At 40.2% G+C, this 21661-nt stretch overlaps 1 protein-coding gene and 1 pseudogene across 10 annotated transcripts in view; one reads left to right on the top strand and one right to left on the bottom strand.

Moving 5' to 3' along the window:
- The window catches only part of POLB (DNA polymerase beta), a 34100-nt gene extending 14247 nt beyond the window's left edge, over positions 1 to 19853 (bottom strand). For 5 of the 10 annotated variants that reach the window (XR_010159244.1, XR_010159245.1, XM_009455272.5 and 2 more), the window contains exons 1-10: positions 19612 to 19841; positions 19232 to 19289; positions 13264 to 13330; positions 8412 to 8486; positions 7438 to 7514; positions 4935 to 4984; positions 2986 to 3090; positions 1934 to 1985; positions 278 to 332; positions 109 to 181 (exon numbers count right to left, since the gene is read on the bottom strand). Coding sequence is in view for 8 of the 10 variants with exons in the window: in XM_009455272.5 (XP_009453547.1) it covers positions 109 to 181; positions 278 to 332; positions 1934 to 1985; positions 2986 to 3090; positions 4935 to 4984; positions 7438 to 7514; positions 8412 to 8486; positions 13264 to 13330; positions 19232 to 19289; positions 19612 to 19672 (673 nt within the window). In the remaining 2 variants the exon portion in view is untranslated. Of the gene's footprint in view, positions 1 to 108; positions 182 to 277; positions 333 to 1933; positions 1986 to 2985; positions 3091 to 4934; positions 4985 to 7437; positions 7515 to 8411; positions 8487 to 13263; positions 13331 to 19231; positions 19290 to 19611 lie in introns of all 10 variants that reach the window. The other 5 variants (XM_009455273.5, XM_001143904.5, XM_009455274.5 and 2 more) reach the window with 5 other exon arrangements.
- On the top strand, positions 15648 to 16528 carry LOC129135702 (large ribosomal subunit protein uL18-like; annotated as a pseudogene).
- Positions 19854 to 21661: the final 1808 nt, after the last annotated feature.

Raw genomic sequence — 21661 nt, 5'->3', positions numbered from 1 at the left:
GAGTCTATGAAGTACCACAAATTACATCTTTTTAATCCAAATTCTTCCCATATATTAGGCAATTTTAACATCAGGGCAAAAATAACCCAAGATTAGGAAGTATGTTACCTCTTCTGAAACTGCCACAGACCGTAGCAATGTATTCAGAATCCACTTTTTTAACTTCATTTAGTACAATATCCTAATAGAAGAAAAATTAAGTCAGTATTCCCAAAATGGCTTTTCACCAAGTGACACTCTCAATTCTAATCAAAGAATATAATTTGACACATCTTACTTGCATTTGTAACATCTCTTCACGAGGAATTCTTTTTTCAAAGTCCCCAAAATATCTATAAAGACAGAATAAGTAGACAAAAGATTTTCGTAAAATTTAAATCTCCTTAAAAATTAAATTGCCTTTTATAACAATTGTCCATGCCATACCAGCAGATCATTCTCACAAATCAAGGCTAGAATGAATTCACTGAGATGACAACAGCAAAATTGGGGGTGGAGTGAATGGGGGGAGGTTTATTCCTAAACTGGATAAAAATCCTTAAGTGTCATCCTTTGTAATATTTCAAAGGCTCCATCTAAACTTATTTGTAAATAAACTATGGGTTCATGTAACAAGAGTAAATAAATATATTTAAGTTAGGGCATTATTTTCAAAGTAAACTGCTGTCTACTGACAAGGCAAGGGGTTACAGTTTACCGCTCTTACATCCTGCAAAATTATATTTTCAAATACTATCCTGCAACATAAACTCAGACAACAATATACTAAGTGAAAGAAGTCAGTCACAAAAGACCACATACTGTATGACTTCATTTACATTAAGTGTCCAGAATAGGCAAATCCGTAGAGACAGAAAGTAGATGAGCAGCTGCCTAGGTCTGAGGTGGGGGTAAGGGGAGGCAATGGGGGAATGACTAGTAATAGGTACAGGGTTCTTTCTGAGATAACAAAAATGTCCTAAAACTGACTGTAGTGATGGTTCCTACACTGTGCACAACTCTGTGAATATACTAAAAGTCACTGAATTGTATATTTTAAATGGATGAATTACAGGACATATGAATTACATCTCAATAAGGCTGTTAGGAAATTCAGTGTGAAACAGCAACTAAGCATATGCTTCAGCATGATGAAGCGCCTATTCACAGCCAATTCTCAGCAAACCAGTTCTTCAGAACACCTCCATTTACTACAGAAATGCCAGGAGAGCAAGAACCATACCATCCAGGTCTCTCACTGGCTCAAGATTTTGGAATGGGAGTATAAGTTTAAAATATTATGGTAAAGCATCAACAGGAAAGTTCAAAAGGTAATTAGGACTGAATCACTCACAACACTATATAATGCCAGAAGAGATACATATAGTGCTTGTGCACTATAATTGTAAATAATTAGAAAAGGGGTTCCCAGACTATATCTGGCACACAAAATAATTATTGATGCTGATATAGAAACATGCCTAGTAGTTACTCCTATATGGTTATTTAGGTATGAGGTTTGTCCTTTTTTTAAATTTAGTTTTTCATATTCATGTCCTACCTTCTCGGGTAGACTATAAACTTCTTAAAAGCTACACTCAACCTCTCTGTATCTTTACCCTAGACCTAGTGTAGTGCTTTGTACAATGTGAGCATGAAATAAACACCCGCTGACTGCCTGATACACTCAGTCCTAGGTATTTTAAGAGGAAGTTCCCTGCTAAAGTCAAAAGAATAAGGGAAATCCTCAAAACAAGTAAACTAGAAAGCAAAAGTGAAAGCATTGTGTGAACACAGGCAGATACTCTGTAAGAGTCCACAAATCTTAGCACTTCTGAATAGGAAAATGGTTGTGGTTTAGCTAAGTTTGAAGAGTCCTTCTGGTGTATAAAAGAATGTCTATAAAAAATTTACTTTTATATCTCAAGTGTCAAAAGAAAATCTGCCATCTTACTTCAGCCCAATTCGCTGATGATGGTTCAATTTATCTTCATTTTTTCTGAGATCTGTATAGAAGATAAATAAAGTCGACATGTTAATTTAAATGCTTTTTGGGGGGAAAATGCTAAACTCAATGACCCTTTTTATAAAGAACCACCTGGGGAACAAATACATTGAAATGACTGAAAACACAATGAGACAAAAATTTCAGATATGAAGAGCTAGATAAAAGTGACTCTTCAGGGCCAGGCGTGGTGGCTCACACCTGTAATCCCAGCACTTTGGGAGGCCGAGGCGGGCGGATCACAAGGTCAGGAGTTCGAGACCAGCCTGGCCAACATGGTGAAACCCCATCTCTACTAAAAATGCAAAAAATTAGCGAGGCATGGTGGTGTGCCCCTGTAATCCCAGCTACTTGGGGGGCTGAGGCAAGAGAATCGCTTGAACCTGGGAGGTGGAAGCTGCAGTGAGCTGAGATTGCGCCACTGCAATCCAGCCTGGGCAACAGAGCAAGACCCCGTCTAGAAAAACAACAACGACAACAAAAAAAAACCAGAATCACACCAAATTTTACTGACTATAGCGGTTTAATTTATTGTTAAGAGCAACAGTAGTAACCATAACTTCTGAATGTTTTCTGATTAACTAGGTTTATTCATATTGTTTATTTGTTCTTTCACTCTTTCATTCCATTAGTACTGAGTAGTAGATTTGTGCAGTCATTGTGCTCAAAATCCTGTTGAGCCGGGCACAGTGGCTCATGACTGTAATCCCAGCATTTTGGGAGGCTGAGGTGGGAGGATCATGAGGTCAGGAGTTCGAGACCAGCCTGACCAACATGGTGAAACTCTGTCTCCACTAAAACTTCAAAAATTAGCCAGGCATGGTGGTGCGCGCCTGTAATCCCAGCTACTCAGGAGGCTGAGGCAGGAGAATCACTTAAACCCAGGTGGCGGAGGTTGCAGTGAACCAAGATTGCGCCACTGTACTTCTGGGCAGACAGAGCAAGACTGTGTCTCAAAAAAAAAAAAAAAAATTCCATTGAAAGGAAAATTATTACTGTACCTGCATTTTTTAACTTAAGAATTGTCATAACATCCCATATTAAGTCTAAAAGTGACTCAGTTCCATTCAGGTGTCCCTTTACCGGGCATGAATCCAGCTGTGAGCCTTGTTAAAGAAACAGCAAGATAAGCATGCTTCAAAAGCAATTCCTACAAGCCCCCTTATAGTCACAAATATACACATTCCCTCTGGAGATATAAAATGGAGAAAAATAAGCATCTTTATGAAATATAGAGCACTTAATATTTCCTATGGTTATGTGCACACAGAAAACGCTAAAGTATACGACTAAAACTGAAGAAGTGGAAATACTGAGTATGTTAGACAGATATAGTTATAGATATCAACAGTCGTATTCCTTATGTGTGAATTGTGAAATATAAAAACCACAACAGTAGATCCTTGACACTCCCAAGAGATGCAACTCAATACCTCCAAGAAACCCACAGATTCTTGACCCCTTTAGCCAATCAATTCTCTCATATAAGCTGTCTATACCACAGGCATCAAAGCATAAACCCTGTATGAGATGCACATGTAGAGTTCATTCTCTAGCAATGTGGCTCACACAAATTCTTAACTTAGTAATACTACTAATCATGCCTCATAAGAGTTGGTTACCATTTTTAAGTAGTACTAGGTACCAAGCACTCTGCTAAGTGCTTTACATATATTATTGCATTTAATTGTACGAAGCAGAAATACCCATTTTGTAGGTGTGAAACTGACGCAATAAAGTCATCCCACTCTAATAAAGTAGTGGAGGTGGGATTCAAAGCCAGGTCAGTCTACAAAACCTGCCTACCTAACCACTGGGCTGCTTGCAAATACTCACAAATACTAAATCCCAAATGCCATGGATATGCTGTAATGAATCCATATGTATACATACACCCATGAAAAGTATAAAGAGATAAATTACATGTAAAGGATTACTATATTTAAGGAAAACGTTTTATAATTACTTGTTAGGTTCTATTTTTATCTTTTCTTTGAAAGCAAAAATTCCTTTAATAACCATTACAAATCTCTTACAGAATCTTTTTCAGTAATATATAACTTAGCTTTTAATCTAAGATTTTATTGCCTAAAATTTTATTAAAGAAATAAAGGGGGCCAGGCGCGGTGGCTCACGCCTGTAATCCCAGCACTTTGGGAGATCACAATGTCAGACCGAGACCATCCTGGCTAACACAGTGAAACCCCGTCTCTATTAAAAATACAAAAAAAAATTAGCCGGGTGTGGTGGTGGGCGCCTGTAGTCCCAGCTACTTGGGAGGCTGAGGCAGGAGAATGGCATGAACCTGGGAGGCAGAGCAAAAAAAAAAAAAAAAAAAAAAAAAAGAAATAAAGGCAATTTAGATATTTGAAAAATTTGCAAACGATAACTATTTCATTGCTTTTAAGTCAAGAGGTTGGTTCTTGGTCTTCTTCTTTTTTTTTTGAGACAGAGTCTTACTCTGTCACCCAGGCTGGAGTGCAGTGGCACCACCTTGGCTCAATGCAACCTCTGCCTCCCGGGTTCAAGCAATTCTCCTGCCTCAGCCTCCTGAGTAGCTGGGATTACAGGTGCCTGCCACCACACCCGGCTAATTTTGTATTTTTAGTAGAGATGTGGTTTCACCATGTTGGCCAGACTGGTCTCGAACCCCTGACCTCAAGTGATCCACCCGCCTCCCAAAGTGCTGGGACTACAGGCATGAGCCACCACGCCTGGCCCTGGTTCTTGGTCTTCTTAGTTTTCTCTGAGTTAGTTACAAACCTAAAAATGTTTATGATGGTAATATAAACTATACCCTATATCTACTGTACTACAGAGTTAAAAAGAAAATCTTATCATTTGTATCTACTGATTGAGAATGGGTTTTTCAAGTTGAAGTTTGTTAGAGCACTAATGGTCCTTCAGGACCATATTTAATCTGGAATTAGTGACCTACAGTCATACTCACCTTCTAGTGTTTTAATTCCTTCATCTACAAACTTCCTTGCAGCAGATGGACTACAAAAAGAAAAGCATTATCTCAATATTGGGTGAAACTTGGGATCCTTGTAACAACCATGTCTTAATAGTAAGAAGAGTTGCTATTAAGCTAAACAAGACCTGCTAAAATGTTGCATGGCTACTTTGGTAATGTTCAACTGTATCCAAAGTACGAATTATTGAAGCTTCAATCATTAGGAAGACAACTATGAATTCAGACATAAAAAGGATGTCTAAGCAGCTGCTGTCATATGCCATGTACAGATGGCACTTGAAAACTGTTCATTCATTGAACTAAGATTTACTGAGGGCCATTATGTGTCAGATACTTTCCTGGGTGCTGAAAATGTAGCAGGAATAAGAATGTAAGTGGGTAGATAGAGACAATAGTTAGTTACATAAACAAGAAAAAATCAGGTGGATAAATTAAAATAGAATGATATGACAGAATGGCTGGGTCCTACTTTAGACTGAGTGGTAGAAGGTCTCTGAGATGGTATCTAAGCTGAGGTTTGAATGACTAAAGAACCAGCTATCTAGGGGATCAAAGAGAAAAACGTTTCGGGAAAAGGAAACAATTAGTGCAAGGGCCCTAAGGCTGGCATGAGCTTGGCCTGTTCAAGAGAAGAGAAAAACTAGGATGCATAGAGTGATGTAAGTGACGGTATGAGGTGCTATGGAACAGTACGCAGGTGTTACACTCTACTGTGCTTTTAGAGCCATGGTGATAGGTTTGGATTTTATTCTGAGTGCAATGGAAAGCTATTAGAGGACACTGCACAAAGCAATGATAAAATCTGATTTAGGTTTCTAAAATATCACTTTATTCATATAAATAAATCAGAATGTCAGAAATGACTGAAGATGCTCTTATAGGATGGGGACAGAAGGAAGCTTACTGATTAACCAAATTTCTCCCTTATTTCATAAGGAAGGACACTGAAACCTAGAAAGATGAAGCGATTTGCTAAGGTCACAAATCTAGCTGGTGCTAGCTCTAGACCATTATCCAGATTTCCTGACTCTCTTCTCACCATACCAGTTTACAGCATAATAAAGCAGGAGCGGGGAACAGAAAGAAATGCATACACACACATATAAACATACAAGCACAATAGTCTGGGGCCACAGTGTTTCGGGACAAATAAACCTGTATCATTCAGTAAGCTATGCAAATATCATCACATTATATTGTGATATAGAAACTGATACTGATGTTAGGAAGGCAATGCAGCATAGAAGAAACAGAACTGAACTCGGAGTCAGAAGATACGGGTTCAAATCTGGCTCTGCCATGGTTACTCATGTTCTATATTCAACTTTCAGTTCTCTTGCCCAGAAAAAAAAGGATAATAGATGCTCTCTAAAACACCTTGTGGTTCACACCTATAATCCTAGCACTCTGGGAGGCTTAAGTGGGAGGAAGGCTTGAGGCCAGGAGTTCAAGACCAGCCTAGGCAACATAGGGAGACCTCTTCTCTACAAAAGATACAAAAATTGGCCACACATGGTTGCGCAAGCCTGTAGTCTCAGCTACTCAAAAGGAGTACTAAGGCAGGAGAGTCACTTTACCCCAAGAGTTCAAGGTTACAGTGAGCTATAATAGCACCACTGCACTCTAGCCTAGATAGCAGAGTAAGACACTATCTCTAAAAAAAAAAAAATTTTTGTAATTCTTCCAATGAAAATTTTATAATGGCCTTGAGTCCCCAAGCAGTCATTTTCATTTTCAACATACTAGGTTTAAGAATTTAATATGTTTTAGAATAACTTTCACCGAAAATGCTGCCATTTAAAGAACAAATCATTATATTTAAAGGAATGCCCCATGCCATAAAGATGAGAGCACTAAAGCCTTAATATTTCAATGTTAATCTTTACTTCAGCCAGTGTCAAAAAAGCCCACCTTGGTACCAGCTCAAATTTTAAGATAATAATCCTTTCATTTAAAAATGCTTGAAGCTGGGCAAGGGGGCGTGCACCTATAATCCAAGCTACTCGGGATGCTGAGGAGGAAGAATCACTTAAGCCCAGGAGTTCAAGACCAGCATGGGCAACATAGCAACCCTGTCTCAAAAAATAATTTTAAAAAAGCTTGAGGGCTTGTTCCAAATTCATGAGGTGCTATGATAAATATCATGCTCAGAGAAACAAAAGAGGCCAAGCTGGAGCAGGAAATAGATGCACACAGAGGAAATGGTAGTGGAGTTCAGAGGAGGGACAGGTTCTTTCTGCCTGGGTAACCAAACTGGTTTCATGAAGGAGGTAACATCTGCCTTGGATGGGGACCTTACAGTAGAGACACTATCTGAAGAATCAGCCTCAGATCATAAGCTATGGAAGGGTGAACTGTATGGCTAAGGTACAGAGGTGGTGAAGTACAGGTTTTGAGAAACAGCATGTAATTTACTTTGGCTAACAGGAAAAATAAACTAACTGACGATTGTGTCTGCTTAAAAAATAGTTCTTACCCAATGCCACTAACTCGAGTCAGGAAATTGATGGATGAACTCGTATCATCCTGCCGAATCTTTAAGAAAAAAAAAGTCTAACAATGATTTAGGAATGCTTTGAGGACTTAAATGATCTTATTGGAAACATACCAGTCTGCTAAAAGACATGAAGAGCTATTTACATTTGCCTGGGTGACCCACACAAAATTATTCACAAGTAACCTAAGGAGTAATAGGTGAATAACAGAGTAACTGAAGATGTCTCATCTCTAAGTTATCCAATACTTTTAAAAGGTCTATTCTTAACAGATCAGAAGTGATATAATTACTATCATGGGGTGAAATAAAACCATAAAAATGCTTGGGAGAGTGTAAACATAGAAATTCTAAAAGATGGCCGGGTATGGTAGCTCATGCCTGTAATCCCAGCACTTTGGGAGGCCGAGGCGGGCAGATCATGAGGTCAGGAGATCGAGACCATCCTGGCTAACATGGTGAAACCCCGTCTCTACTAAAAATGCAAAAAATTAGCTGGGTGTGGTGGCGGGCGCCTGTAGTCCCAGCTACTCAGGAGGCTGAGGCAGGAGAATGGCATGAACCCAGGAGGCGGAGCTTGCAGTGAGCCGAGATCGCGCCACTGCACTCCAGCCTGGGCGACAGAGCAAGACTCCATCTCAAAAACATAAATAAAGAAATAAAGAAATTCTAAAAGATAACGATCTTTCAGTCAAAGTTTATAATCTCTTTACTGAATAGTACTGAAAACGATGAGCCAACTCTATTACGGGTGTTAATAGTCTCTTAAATGCCACATAAAACAAGTGAACATTTTATGGAAATAACATTCAAAAAGTTAAAGCCATCAACTTCACTCACCTCATTTCCTGTGAGTCTCACTACAGTGAATGACATTGGTCACCCTGCAATGACGCTACATAGTGGCCATAAAGGCAGATACTATAATTAATGAAGTAAACAAGTTAAAATTTTACCTTTTCCAGTTTACGTAATTTTCCAGTTGCTAAAAACTCATCAATCTTTTCAGCAATTTTTGTTCCTACTCCAGGCTACATGGAAAATTAGAAATATAAAAGTCATATGAATATAATGCTTATCAAATCACTAAAAGATAAAGTAAAAAGCAGAAAATGAAAAACAAATGAATACCATGTGATAAGGTTTGAAATAAAGGACACAGAAAATTGAACCCCAGTGAAAATAAATTCTCCCGAAGACAGAATGCTTACATGAATGACAAAAGGGAAACTCTGAGAAAATAATTATATCTTATTTAAAATTAACTTTTGTTTTATGGCTACACAGTATATCATTGTACAAATGCATAATAATTTAATTAGCAAATACCCTACAGGTAAACATGTAGATTGTTTCCAATTATTTGACAGTATAATAATATTCATAAACTTCCTTTAGAACAGAGGGTGTCAAGCTTCTGCATACATCAGCATCACATGGGGGCACTTCTTAAAACACAGAATATAAGTCCCACCCTAGAGTTTCTCATTCACCATATCTGGAGTAGGGCCAAGAATATGCCTAAGTTCTCAGGGGACGCTGATGCTGCTGGCCTAGACACCTTGTTCTAAGAAGCGCTGCTCTGGAACTGCACATTCCAACATGGTACACTAGTCACATATGACAATTTAAGTTTAGATTAATTACAATTTAAAATTCCATTCTTCAGTCACAACATCCACGTTTCAAGAACTCAATGGCCAAATGTGGCTTGTGGTTGCTGTATTGGGCAGCACTTCTCTAGAATCTAAGTTTTGGGAGAGCAGAGATCCTGTCTTTTCATTTTTTTATCCCTAGTGACTGGCATACAGGTGATCAAAAATTATGAATTAATGAATCCTAGTAGATACGTATCTCTATTACCTTCCTTAGGAAACATACGTCAAAGTGGAATTGCTAGGTCAAAGGATATATACATTCTGACAAACAGCCTTCAGAAAGGCTGTAACAACCAACACTTTCATGGGCAGTAAATGAGGGTCCTTTTTTTCACATCTTTCTCCACACTGCATGTATTTGATGGGCACTATATAGTGTCTTGTTTAATTTGCAACTTTGGTATCAGTAAAATTGAACTTTTTTTTATGTGTATTGAAAAATGTCCTGTCCTTTTTAGTTAAACATTCAGCATGCTTAATAACAGGTGTGCCAGTTATCTCTACTGCCTCTCAGGCCTAGGTTCACTCATCAATATTCTTGATTTATTTAATGTTTAATAAATGTCCCCAAATTACTGAAAGCATATTCAAGCTTGGAAAACAGCAATTACCAGATAGAAATGAACAAAAGATTTAGGAAGCAGAATAGATTAGAAAAAGGAAACTGCTCAGGCTCATTTCCTGTATCACAATATTTTTTTAAAGGGTAATTATTTTTCCCTTTACACATAGTGCTACAATAATTTTACTCAATAACATACTGACCTCAAGCAATTCAGACCCAAGCTACTTTCTATACCAAACATTAAGGAATAAAAGACAAACTACTCATTCTGGAAATTTCAGATTTCTAGAATTACTGAGAAGTAACAGATTAGATAATCTAAGAAGAATCTATTACTTCCGTTACTAAGAAGGAATAGATTAGATAATCTAGAATAATTTCTAGAATTACTGAGGAGTAATTCTAGAATAATTTCTGGAATTACTGAGGAGTAATTCTAGAATAATTTCTGGAATTACTGAGGAGTAATTCTAGAATAATTTCTGGAATTACTGAGGAGTAATTCTAGAATAATTTCTGGAATTACTGAGGAGTAATTCTAGAATAATTTCTGGAATTACTGAGGAGTAATTCTAGAATAATTTCTGGAATTACTGAGGAGTAATTCTAGAATAATTTCTGGAATTACTGAGGAGTAATTCTAGAATAATTTCTGGAATTACTGAGGAGTAATTCTAGAATAATTTCTGGAATTACTGAGGAGTAATTCTAGAATAATTTCTGGAATTACTGAGGAGTAATTCTAGAATAATTTCTGGAATTACTGAGGAGTAATTCTAGAATAATTTCTGGAATTACTGAGGAGTAATTCTAGAATAATTTCTGGAATTACTGAGGAGTAATTCTAGAATAATTTCTGGAATTACTGAGGAGTAATTCTAGAATAATTTCTGGAATTACTGAGGAGTAATTCTAGAATAATTTCTGGAATTACTGAGGAGTAATTCTAGAATAATTTCTGGAATTACTGAGGAGTAATTCTAGAATAATTTCTGGAATTACTGAGGAGTAATTCTAGAATAATTTCTGGAATTACTGAGGAGTAATTCTAGAATAATTTCTGGAATTACTGAGGAGTAATTCTAGAATAATTTCTGGAATTACTGAGGAGTAATTCTAGAATAATTTCTGGAATTACTGAGGAGTAATTCTAGAATAATTTCTGGAATTACTGAGGAGTAATTCTAGAATAATTTCTGGAATTACTGAGGAGTAATTCTAGAATAATTTCTGGAATTACTGAGGAGTAATTCTAGAATAATTTCTGGAATTACTGAGGAGTAATTCTAGAATAATTTCTGGAATTACTGAGGAGTAATTCTAGAATAATTTCTGGAATTACTGAGGAGTAATTCTAGAAATGGGCTAGATAGCAACTCTGTGATTCTTCAATAATTGTGAAAAGGAATAATGATGAGATTTTTACAACCAGTCTTATGCAAAAGGAATTTTGGATACCTTTGTATTCTTTTTAGGAATATACCATAAGCACAGATTTGAGATGAAGTGTATCAGAGCTTTTCAGTTTTTCTTTAAGAAATGAGCAGGCTATTTGCAATAAACATAAAAAAGGAAGTACTGTAGGGATAAAAGAGGAAGTGAATGGAAGCAGGAGTAGTTCCTGAGACTATCAATGGGTCAGTTCACCAAGACAGAAACTCAGAATTAAAGTCTAATGTATTTATAACTTACTTGGCTAGTCTATTTAAGGAGGATATACTGATGCTGAGAACTGTCTATGCCACAAGGATTTAAAGCCTATATATCAGAGCATGATTTGTACTGAGTAGCGAAGTCAAGGTTAAGATGTGGCACATGTTGAATGTGGACAATCTGTCACTAAATCACACGATGTCCAAGATTTATGGTAATGTTATGACTCTGAAGGGCAAAAATATAACGGCAGTTATGGTCCAGGCATGGTGGCTTGCACTTGTAATCCCAGCACTTTGGGAGGCTGAGGCAGGAGGATCACTTGAGCCCAAGAGTTCAAGACTAGCCTGGGCAACATAACGAGATCCAATCTCTACAAAAGAAATAAATTTAAAAAAATATATATCTGAGTGTGATGGTGCATGCCTGTAGTCCCAGCTACTCAGGAGGCTGAGGTGGGAGGATTGCTTGGCTGGGAGGGTCAAGGCTGCAGCAGTAAGCTGTGATTATGCCACCACTGCACTCCAGCCTGAGTGACAGAGCAAGATCCTGTCTCAAAAAAAGAAAAAGAAAAAGAAAAAAAAGGGCAATTATGGCTCATCTCCTGAGAAGGTTAAAGATAATCAAATATTAATTCTTAAATGCCAGAGGATGTTTGTGAAACATTAATAGGTAAAGAACAAAAGGAGGTGATAACTATCAGGACCTGGACTACTCAAAAGGCATCTCAGGCTGGGTGCAGTGGCTCACGACTATAATCCCAGCACTTTGGGAGGCTCAAGGCAGTGGATCACCTGAAGTCAGGAGTTTGAGACCAGCCTGGCCAACACAGTGAAACCCTGTCTCTACCAAAAATACAAAAATCAGCTGGGCGTGGTGGCGCATGCCTGTAGTCCCAGCTACTCGGGAGGCTGAGGCAGGAGAATCACCTGAACCCTGGAGGCAGAGGCTGCAGTGACCCAAGATCGTGCCACTGCACTCCAGCCTGAGCAACAGGGTGAGACTCTGTCTCAAAACCAACAAACAAAAAAGCCATGATAATTTGACATCTTTCACAAAAGATGAATAAGATATGGTCCTTAAATTTAAGGAACTTTGAATCATTTAGTAAGATTTAGATGAGACAACAATCTGATTATCAACAGATAGACCATCTCAGGATATTCTCAGTGATATTACAGGTTGAGTATCACTAATCCAAAAATCCATATTCCAGAATGTCCAAAATCTGAAGCATTTTGAGTGCTGACATGACACTCAAAAGGAAATGCTCATTGGAGCATTTTGGATTTCGGATTTTTGGGTTAGGAATATTCAACCAAATACAAATATTCAAAAAAAAAATCCAAAATCCAAAATAATCTGTTCCCAAGCATTTCAGATAAGGGGTATTATATTACAAATTAACAAGGCATGTGACCCTCTAGAAACTGTGACACAGTACACAAGGCTTCGTGGAAATTACAGAGAACAGGGCTAAATGCCATAAAACAAAAGGGTCTTAATCATGTGCTTATTAGTAAGATCTCTCTGGGGAACACGCACTCCCACTAACTCACATAGGTTCCTACACCTGGGGATCAGAGAAAAATAGGTGGGACCAGATATGCTAGTGCCACTTGGTCACTCTTCTTAAAAACCAACACTCAAGTTGAAATTCAACGTGAGTACATGTATATATTGTAACAGAGAGAAAGAAAACTGTAATTACATATATTTTTAAAAATTTTAACCCATCTTCCCCCAAATGAAAACATTTTGAGCTTGAAAAAGTGTGTATGAAACAGCATGAATGTTATTCCAAGAAATCAGGAGTAGTGAAATCAGCCTGTGTGGGTCAAGGCTGCTTCAGACAGGCAAGTTTGGTTTGGTGGGAACCCACCAAATTTGGACACGTGTGAACTCTTCGATCAACATGCTAACTAAACTTACCAATTTCTTAGCTTCAGCTCCACTCTTTATTTTGTGTGGGTATTTTGCTATAACAGATGCTGCTTTTCTATAAGGAAAGAAGAAAAGGAAAACCAATTAGAAATCCATCAAGGCCTTAATTTTTCTTAAACTGGAATACATATACAAGCAAATATCTATGCTTATGCTTTCACCAAGATAACTAATTTTCTTTTTTTTTGTTTTTTTTGAGACAGTCTCCCTCTGTTGCCAGGCTGGAGTGCAGCAGCGCGATCTCAGCTCACTGGAACCTCCGCCTCCCGGGTTCAAGTGATTCCCTTGCCTCAGCCTCCCGAGTAGCTAGGACTACAGGCGCGCCTTCTTGTATTTTAGTGGAGATGATGTTTCACCATGTTGGCCAGGATGGTCTCGATCTCCTGACCTCGTGATCCACCTGCCTTGGCCTCCCAAAGTGCGGGGATTACAGGAGTGAGCCACTGCGCCTGGCCTAATTTTCTACCTCCATATGGAACTTAAAACTCAGATGAGCTGACAGACCACCTAATATATGCCTAACTTTTTTTTTTTTTTGAGATGGAGTTTTGCTCTTGTTGCCCAGGCTGGAGTGCAATGGCGCAATCTCGGCTCACCACAACCTCCGCCTCCGGGGTTCAAGCGATTCTCCTGCCTTAGCTTCCCAAGTTGCTGGGATTATAGGTACCCGCCACCATGCCTGGCTAATTTTTTGTATTTTTAGTAGAGACAGGGTTTCTCCATGTTGGCCAGGCTGGTCTCAAACTCTGACCTCAGGTGATCCACTCGCCTCAGCCTCCCAAAGGAGGCTAGGATTACAGGTGTGAACCAGCTAGGATTACAGGCATGAACCACCACTCCCGGCCACTTTTTTTTTTTTTTTTTTTTTTGAGACGGAGTCTCGCCCAGTCTGTCGCCCAGTCTGGAGTGCAGTGGCGTGATCTCAGCTCACTGTCACCTCCGCTTCCCAGGTTTAAGCAATCCTCCTACCTCAGCCTCCTGAGTAGCTGGGATTACAGGCATGCGCCACCACACCTGGCTAATTTTTTTGTATTTTTAGTACAGACAGGGTTTCACCATGTTGGCCAGGCTCATCCCGAACTCCTGACCTTGTGATCTGCCCACCTTGGCCTCCAAAAGTGCTGGGTTACAGGCGTGAGCCACCACGCCTGGCCTACGTCTAACTTTTAAAGTATCTTGAAAAGCTCCACATTTGAGAATAACTGAATTTAAACTCTATACGTCAAAGAGTATGATTTGTACTGAGTAACAAAGTGATTTGTTCTGATTTGTGCTGAGTAACAAAGTGATTTAAACTGTATACATAATACTCAAGGGATGGGGAGACCAGCTGTCTTCTTTGGGAGTAAGTAGAAATCATCATTGGGCCCCCTTTTTTAAAATAGCTAGTTTTTAGAAATTGTTCATAACTTCCTCATAAAAATGTGCCACATTTGAATTATTAGACACCAGATCTGCTTATGGATACCTATGTTACTTTTTTTTTGAGATGGAGTCACCCAGGCTGGAGTGCAGTGGCGCCATCTTGACTCACTGTAGCCTCTGCCTCCCAGGTTCAAGCAATTATCCTGCCTTAGCCTCCTGAGTAGCTGGGATAACAGGTGTATGCTACCACACCTGGCTAATTTTGTGTATATATATATATATATATATATATATATATATATATTTTTTTTTTTTTTTTTTTTTTTTTTGAGACGCAGTCTTGCTCTGTCTCCCAGACTGGAGTGCAGTGGCGCAATCTCGGCTCACTGCAAGCTCCGCCTCCCGGGTTCATGCCATTCTCCTGCCTCAGCCTCCTGAGTAGCTGGGACTACAGGCACCCGCCACCACGCCTGGCTAATTTTTTGCATTTTTAGTAAAGACGGGGTTTCACCATGTTAGCCAGGATGGTCTCGATCTCCTGACCTCGTGATCTGCCTGCCTTGGCCTCCCAAAGTGCTGGGATTACAGGCGTTAGCCACTGCGCCCAGCCAATTTTATATTTTTAGTAGAGACAGGTCTTCACCATGTTGGCCAGGCTGGTTTCCAACTCCTGACCTCAAATGATCCACCTGCCTCGGTCTCCCAAAGTGCTAGGATTACAGGCATGAGCCACCACATGCAGCCCTTGGATAGCTATTTTAAAATTCATAGTTTCAAACTGCATTCCCTTATGTCCCTATATCAATTTTTTTTTTTTTTTTAATGCAGATGGGGTGTTGCTATATTGCCCAGGTTGGTCTTGAACTCCTGGGTTCATGCCATCCACCCGCCTTGGCCTCCCAAAGTGTTGGGATTACAGACGTGAGCCACTGTGCCTGGCCCCTACATCAGTTTTTAAAAATTGTTCCCGCCTTTCCACCCCCTAGTGCTGCTGGGCCTGCAGGTCTCTGTTCCACAGGATGGACTTTGTTAAAGTCGTTAAGAATAAGGCCTACTTTAAGAGATACCAAATGAAACTTAAAGATGACAAGATGGTAAAACTGATTACTATGCTCAGAAACGCTTGGTAATACAGGATAAAAATAAATACAACACACCCAAATACAGGATGATAGTTCATATAACAAACAGAGATATCAATTGTCAGATTGCTTATGCCCGTATAGAGGGGGATATGATAGTCTGCGCAGCATATGCACACGAACTGCCAAAATATGGTGTGAAGGTTGGCCTGACAAATTATGCTGCAACATATGGTACTGGCCTGCTGCTGGCCCACAGGCTTCTCAATAGGTTTGGCATGGACAAGATCTATGAAGGCCAAGTGGAGGTGACTGGCGATGAATACAATGTAGAAAGCATTGATGGTCAGCCAGGTGCTTTCACCTGCTATTTGGATGCAGGCCTTGCCAGAACTACCACTGGCAATAAAGTTTTTGGTGACCTGGATGGAGGCTTGTCTATCCCTCAAAGTACCAAATGATTCCCTGGTTATGATTCTGAAAGCAAGGAATTCAATGCAGAATTACACCAGAAGCACATCATAGGCCAGAATGTTGCAGATTACATGCACTACTTAATGGAAGATAAAGATGCTTACAAGAAACAGTTCTCTCAATACATAAAGAATAGCATAACTTCAGACATGATGAAGGAGATGAAAGCTCATGCTGCTATAGGAGAGAATCCAGTCTATGAAAAGAAGCTCAAGAAAGAAGTTAAAAAGAGGTGGAACCATCCCAAAATGTCCCTTGCTCAGAAGAAAGATAGCATAGCTCAAAAGAAGGCAAGCTTCCCCAGGGCTCAGGAGGGGGCTGCTGAGAGCTAAACCAAACAATTTTCTACGAGGATTTTTCAGATAAAGACAATAAACTTATGGACAGAAAAAAAAAATTGTTCCCACTGCAGTTCAGCATAAAGCGGTGACCTGTAATTCTTGCCCACCTCCGCACATATCCAGTTTGTTAATCTGGTGACAGATTGGATACACCCTGGGAGCTCGCTGACGGTATTCTGTCTATAATTTCAATGCAAAATGTAATTCAGAGTTGATGCTGATGAGAAGTGACAGTACAGCTAAGTCAAAAGCATAAACACTGGATAGTCTTTGGAACCTTGGATTTGCATTCTGTTATAGCACAAATAACCCTTTATATTTGGATTTGAACTTCTCTCTAAGCACATGACTGATGATGAATCTGAAAAGACATATTTATAAGTAAAGGAGCAGGCAAGCACAGTTTATGGAGGGGATCATTTCAGGAAAGGCAAGTAGTTCCAGGTCATTGGCACTGTGAGGCAAAGCCTAAAAGGGAAGAAGAATCAGATGAAAGGCCTTTTGTATGCTATGATGTATTTGGGTTTTATCAAGGTAAAGAGAAAACATTATTTAATTATTTGAATGACAAGATCAGATAACTATTTTCAAAAGAATACTTTGGCCACAATCAACAGAAATGTCTACTGGGGTAGGGAGGAGCATGCAGGAGTGGTAGGGAATCACCTCCTTTTCCAGACTTATTTCCCACTCATACCATACCCGTTAAGCAAACTGAACATCTGACTTCCAGAAAACGTTATACCCTTCATGTCTCAATGCTTTGGCACATTTTATTTGTCTAGACTGCTGGCCCTCTCACTTATCCCGATGAGCTTCTTCAAACTAAACACCTCCTTTCTGAGCCCTGCTGTGATCCAAATAGAATACAAAGTTGAATATCTCTGTAATTTTGAATCATCAAATGTATGGATGATAATACAATTATTTTACTTTACAGAGGAAGTCACAGAAGTAAGGAAAGGAGGGAGCACAATCAGCTCTGAACTGTGTGGAGTGGGAATGGAAGAAGGGAGCTGACTTGGGATAAAGACAGTATAGGGCTAAAAATGTGGGAAAAAGTCCAGTGATACACAGATTTGGAGTCACTGACATAAGTGGCATTTCAAAGTCAAGAATGGCAAGATTGCCAGGGAAACTACAGAAGTAAGAAAAGAGGGCTAACGGCAGGCAGACTCCCCGGAACCACAGGTTAACTATCCCTTATCTGAAATGCCTGGGACCAGCATTGTTTCAGATTTTGAATTTTTTTCAGGGTTTGGAATATTTGCGTATACATAATAAGATATCTTAGGGATATGGGAGATACAAGTCTAAATACAAAATTCAGTCATATTTCTCACACACCTTACGCACATACCCTGAAGGTAATCTTATATAGTCGTTTTAATAATTTTGTGCATGAAACAAAGTTTTGACCATTTTGACTGCCACCTACTACATGAGATCGGATGTGGAATTTTCCACTTGTGTCATCATGTCGGCAATCATCCAGATTTTAGAGCATTTCAAATTTTCAGACTAGGGATGCTCAACCTATACCAACATTAAAAGGTAAGACAGAAGAAGAGATGAAAGACCAGAAAGAGTGCCATTACAGAAGTCAAGAGATATTCACAGCATGAGCCAGGGGTGAATGCCACAGAGAGTCCAATAAGATGAGACGTAGGTGAGCGGATTTTCAGAGCACTGGTAGGTCCAGGCAAGGACTGGGACTTCTTGAGTAAATGATTAGGTATTAAGAAGTCCAGGCAAGGAATGAAGATTTTTCAAGAAGATTCACCATAAAGTGAGAAAAGAGGGAAGGTGCTAGCTAGAGGGAAGTTAAGATTGTTTTGGTTTTGCTTTTAAGAGCTGAGGGACTTGCACATATTTATAGGCTAAGGAGAGCTGGCACCGAGGCTGATGCCTGGAATCCCAGCACTCTGGGAGACCAAGGTGTGTGGACCATTTGAGCTTAGGAGTTGGAGACCAGCCTGGGCAACATAGCAAAACCCGGTCTCTACAAAAAAAAAAAAAGAAAAAAAAAGAAAGAAAAAAAAATTAGCTGGGTGTGGTGGCGTGCGCCTGTAGTAGTCCCAGCCACTCAGGAGGCTGAGATGGGAAGATCACTTGAGGCTGGAAGGTTGAAGCTGCAATGAGCCATGATCATGCCACAGCGAGACCCCGTCTCAAATAAAAGTAAATAAATAAATAAATAAATATAGGCTAAGGAGTAGAAGCAGGTGGATGTGGAAAGAATGAATAGGATAAGGCCCCTGGTGAGATGAACAAGGACAGGATCTCATGAACAAGGAACAAGGATCAGGATCAGGATCCCACAGGATCAGCTTCAGACCAACCAAAAGAAAAAATGTGATTCCTTGAACCACATATATTTCACAGTATGGACTTCATCCGCTGTCTTTCATTACGGTTAAAATTACACCGCATTTCTAGTAATTCATGTTTGATGACGACAAAATACGTATCCGGCTACAGCTATCTGCAATCAGAATTGGGAACTTATCTGAACTGATCCTATAACGCACTGCCCACATTCTTCAAGAAATAGTAAGGTACCAGCCTCGATTCTTGCTTTTTCCCGCTCTTGCAGATGGACCAAATATCCACTGGGCCCTCAGTCCTGTTAATTGCCACACTAAACAGGGTATCCCAGAACGTATGCTACCCGAGAATGCTGCACTGTCCCACCTGTAAGCATTGTACTTGTGGATAGCTTGGCTCACGTTCTTCTCAAAGTTTGCGAGTTCTGAAAGGCAACAGAAGGCTCGGGTGAACAAGAACCACGAGTAAACAAACGAGAACTGTTTTCTGGAAGGGGATATGGCAGCCTCTAAGAGACAGTGACCACCCGTTTCCTCCAAGGGCCAGACCAAAAGCAGCCCAAGCGATGGCCCAGGTGTAGCCGGCAGGACTGACAACCAGCCAGGGGCGCCGGAGGGAGATCCCCACGGAAGACGACCCGCTGCAAGGAACCTACCCCACCCACTGGACTGTCGGTGTGGGAGAGAAGGAAGGCAGGGGAAGAGGCTGGAAAGAAGAAAGCCAGCGGGGCCCGGCCCGGTGCTAACCTGTGAGCATGTCGGTGATTCCCCCGTTGAGAGTCTCCTGCGGCGCCTTCCGTTTGCTCATGGCGGCCTGCACCCGAGAACCCCAGAGTGTTCAGAACCAGGGACTAGAGCCCTCTCCCAGCTTGAAGGAGGTACCAGGACTTGGAGACGGGCACAGGAGCAACCCAGCTCCGGCGCGACCGGCGCGACCGGCGGAACAATGGTTGCCCCCGATGGGGGGCGGGGCGCACGGCGCTTGTTGTGACGTCACGCGTCCTGGGCGGGGCGGGGCGGGGCTAGAGGGGCGAGCCCTCGGCAGGTGAGGAGAGAGAACCCGGAGGGTTCGTGGACTCGTGGACGTGGACACGGCGCGGGGGAAATAGGCACCTCAGAATGACAGCCCAGGGGCCTTCCTATGGGAAGACCTGGAGTTTTGACCTAAGATATTAAATCTGTTTTCTCAGTGTTTATCTGGAATCCTTTCCCTAGAAGGGGAAACGGGAGTGCGATCTTGATTCTGAAATACCTGCGCTGTTGGGGTAGCTTCCTGCAGAAAAATGTGCGCTGTAATAGCTACCCAATGCATGGCGCGTTTTGTACGTGGTTAGAGGCGACACTGGCGTCACACTGTCAAAACTTTCTCTAAGGATACCGGGCAGTCCACACTCCAGTGCAGCCCCTCACGTACTAGGGCGCTGCCGGAGCCCGGCGTGAACCATGCCGAGAACAGGAATCCTCCCGCACACGTGTTAGTACACCTGCCAACCAGTGTCAAAAGATATTTTATTTTTAATCCCCCTGCCTTTGCGGTAGGGACCAAAGTAATGAAGAGACCACAAGAAAGGGAGAAGTGTTTTATCTAGATCATGAGCAATGGAACCCTAATTATAACATGATGACCTACATCTGAGAAATTCACAGTCTGCTTGAGAAATGGAAATGTCACATCAGCAATAGTTTATTTTACAAGCGTAACTCCTGGGTTCATATCGAACTGCAATTCCAGGCAATTGCTTTGTGCATCGAAAAATTAAAATTTATTACAAAATGATACGTAGTTGCTGTAGAGAAATCTGAAAAAATGTGTAAAAGGAGAAAATTAAAATCAGTGATCTCACCCTACGCTGAACTATTAATATTTTGGGACGTACACTTCTAGTCTTCTAACCCAGTCTATTAAAAATTCCCATTATTTTCCAATAAATATCATTAGTTTCTTTGATTAGCAAGGTTGTGGTGATTGTGTTTCCTTACAATATCAGTGTATATCTTAAGTTATGCTTATTGGAAATCTGTAATTCTTCTTTTTTTGAATTTCCTATTCATATCATTTACCATTTTCCTAATGGGGTAGTTTGTTACTAATCTGGTAGATCTTTTCTATATATTACTACTTGCCCTTTTATGGATAGATTTTGTAAAAATTTTGTACATATTTGTATTTTCCTCAATTTATTACTTGAGGAATAAAAGTTAAAAAAACTTTATGCCTGCAACTTAACTATCTGATTAGTTAAGCTGCAGTGAGCTGTGACCACTCTCATTTACTCTCTTTATACTCTCATTTACATATATGACTTGTCCTAGTTTTCCCTGTTCACATTTTTTTCTGTCCAATCTCTATTCCAGGTGATATTCAGATTATTTTGCTCTGAAGAATTATTCCTCCTTAAATAAAAATGTATTTACCTCTGAATTTTAAAAGTTACAAATGTAGGGAATTGTGGGATCAGTTTTACAAATTTTTTTGTTTTGAGACAGAGTTTCACTCTTGTCCCCCAGGCCAGAGTGCAATGGCACGATCTCGGCTCACTGCAACTTCTACCTCCCGGGTTCAAGTGATTCTCCTGCCTCAGCCTCCCGAGTAGCTGGGATTACAGGATCCCGCCACCATGCCCAGCTAATTTTCGTATTTTTAGTAGAGATGGGGTTTCACCATGTTGGCCAGGCTGGTCTCAAACTCCTGACCTCAAGTGATCCACCCGCCTTGGCCTATTGAAGTGCTAGATTACAGGTGTGAGCCACTGCACCTAGTCCATTTTTACAAATATTATATTTTTAAAATTAGTGC

This window comes from Pan troglodytes, chromosome 7, assembly GCF_028858775.2.
Source record: "Pan troglodytes isolate AG18354 chromosome 7, NHGRI_mPanTro3-v2.0_pri, whole genome shotgun sequence".
Classification (NCBI taxonomy): Eukaryota; Metazoa; Chordata; class Mammalia; order Primates; family Hominidae; genus Pan; species Pan troglodytes.
The sequence above is the reverse complement of the archived record's forward strand: the minus strand, read 5'-3'. Positions and strand labels throughout refer to the sequence as shown.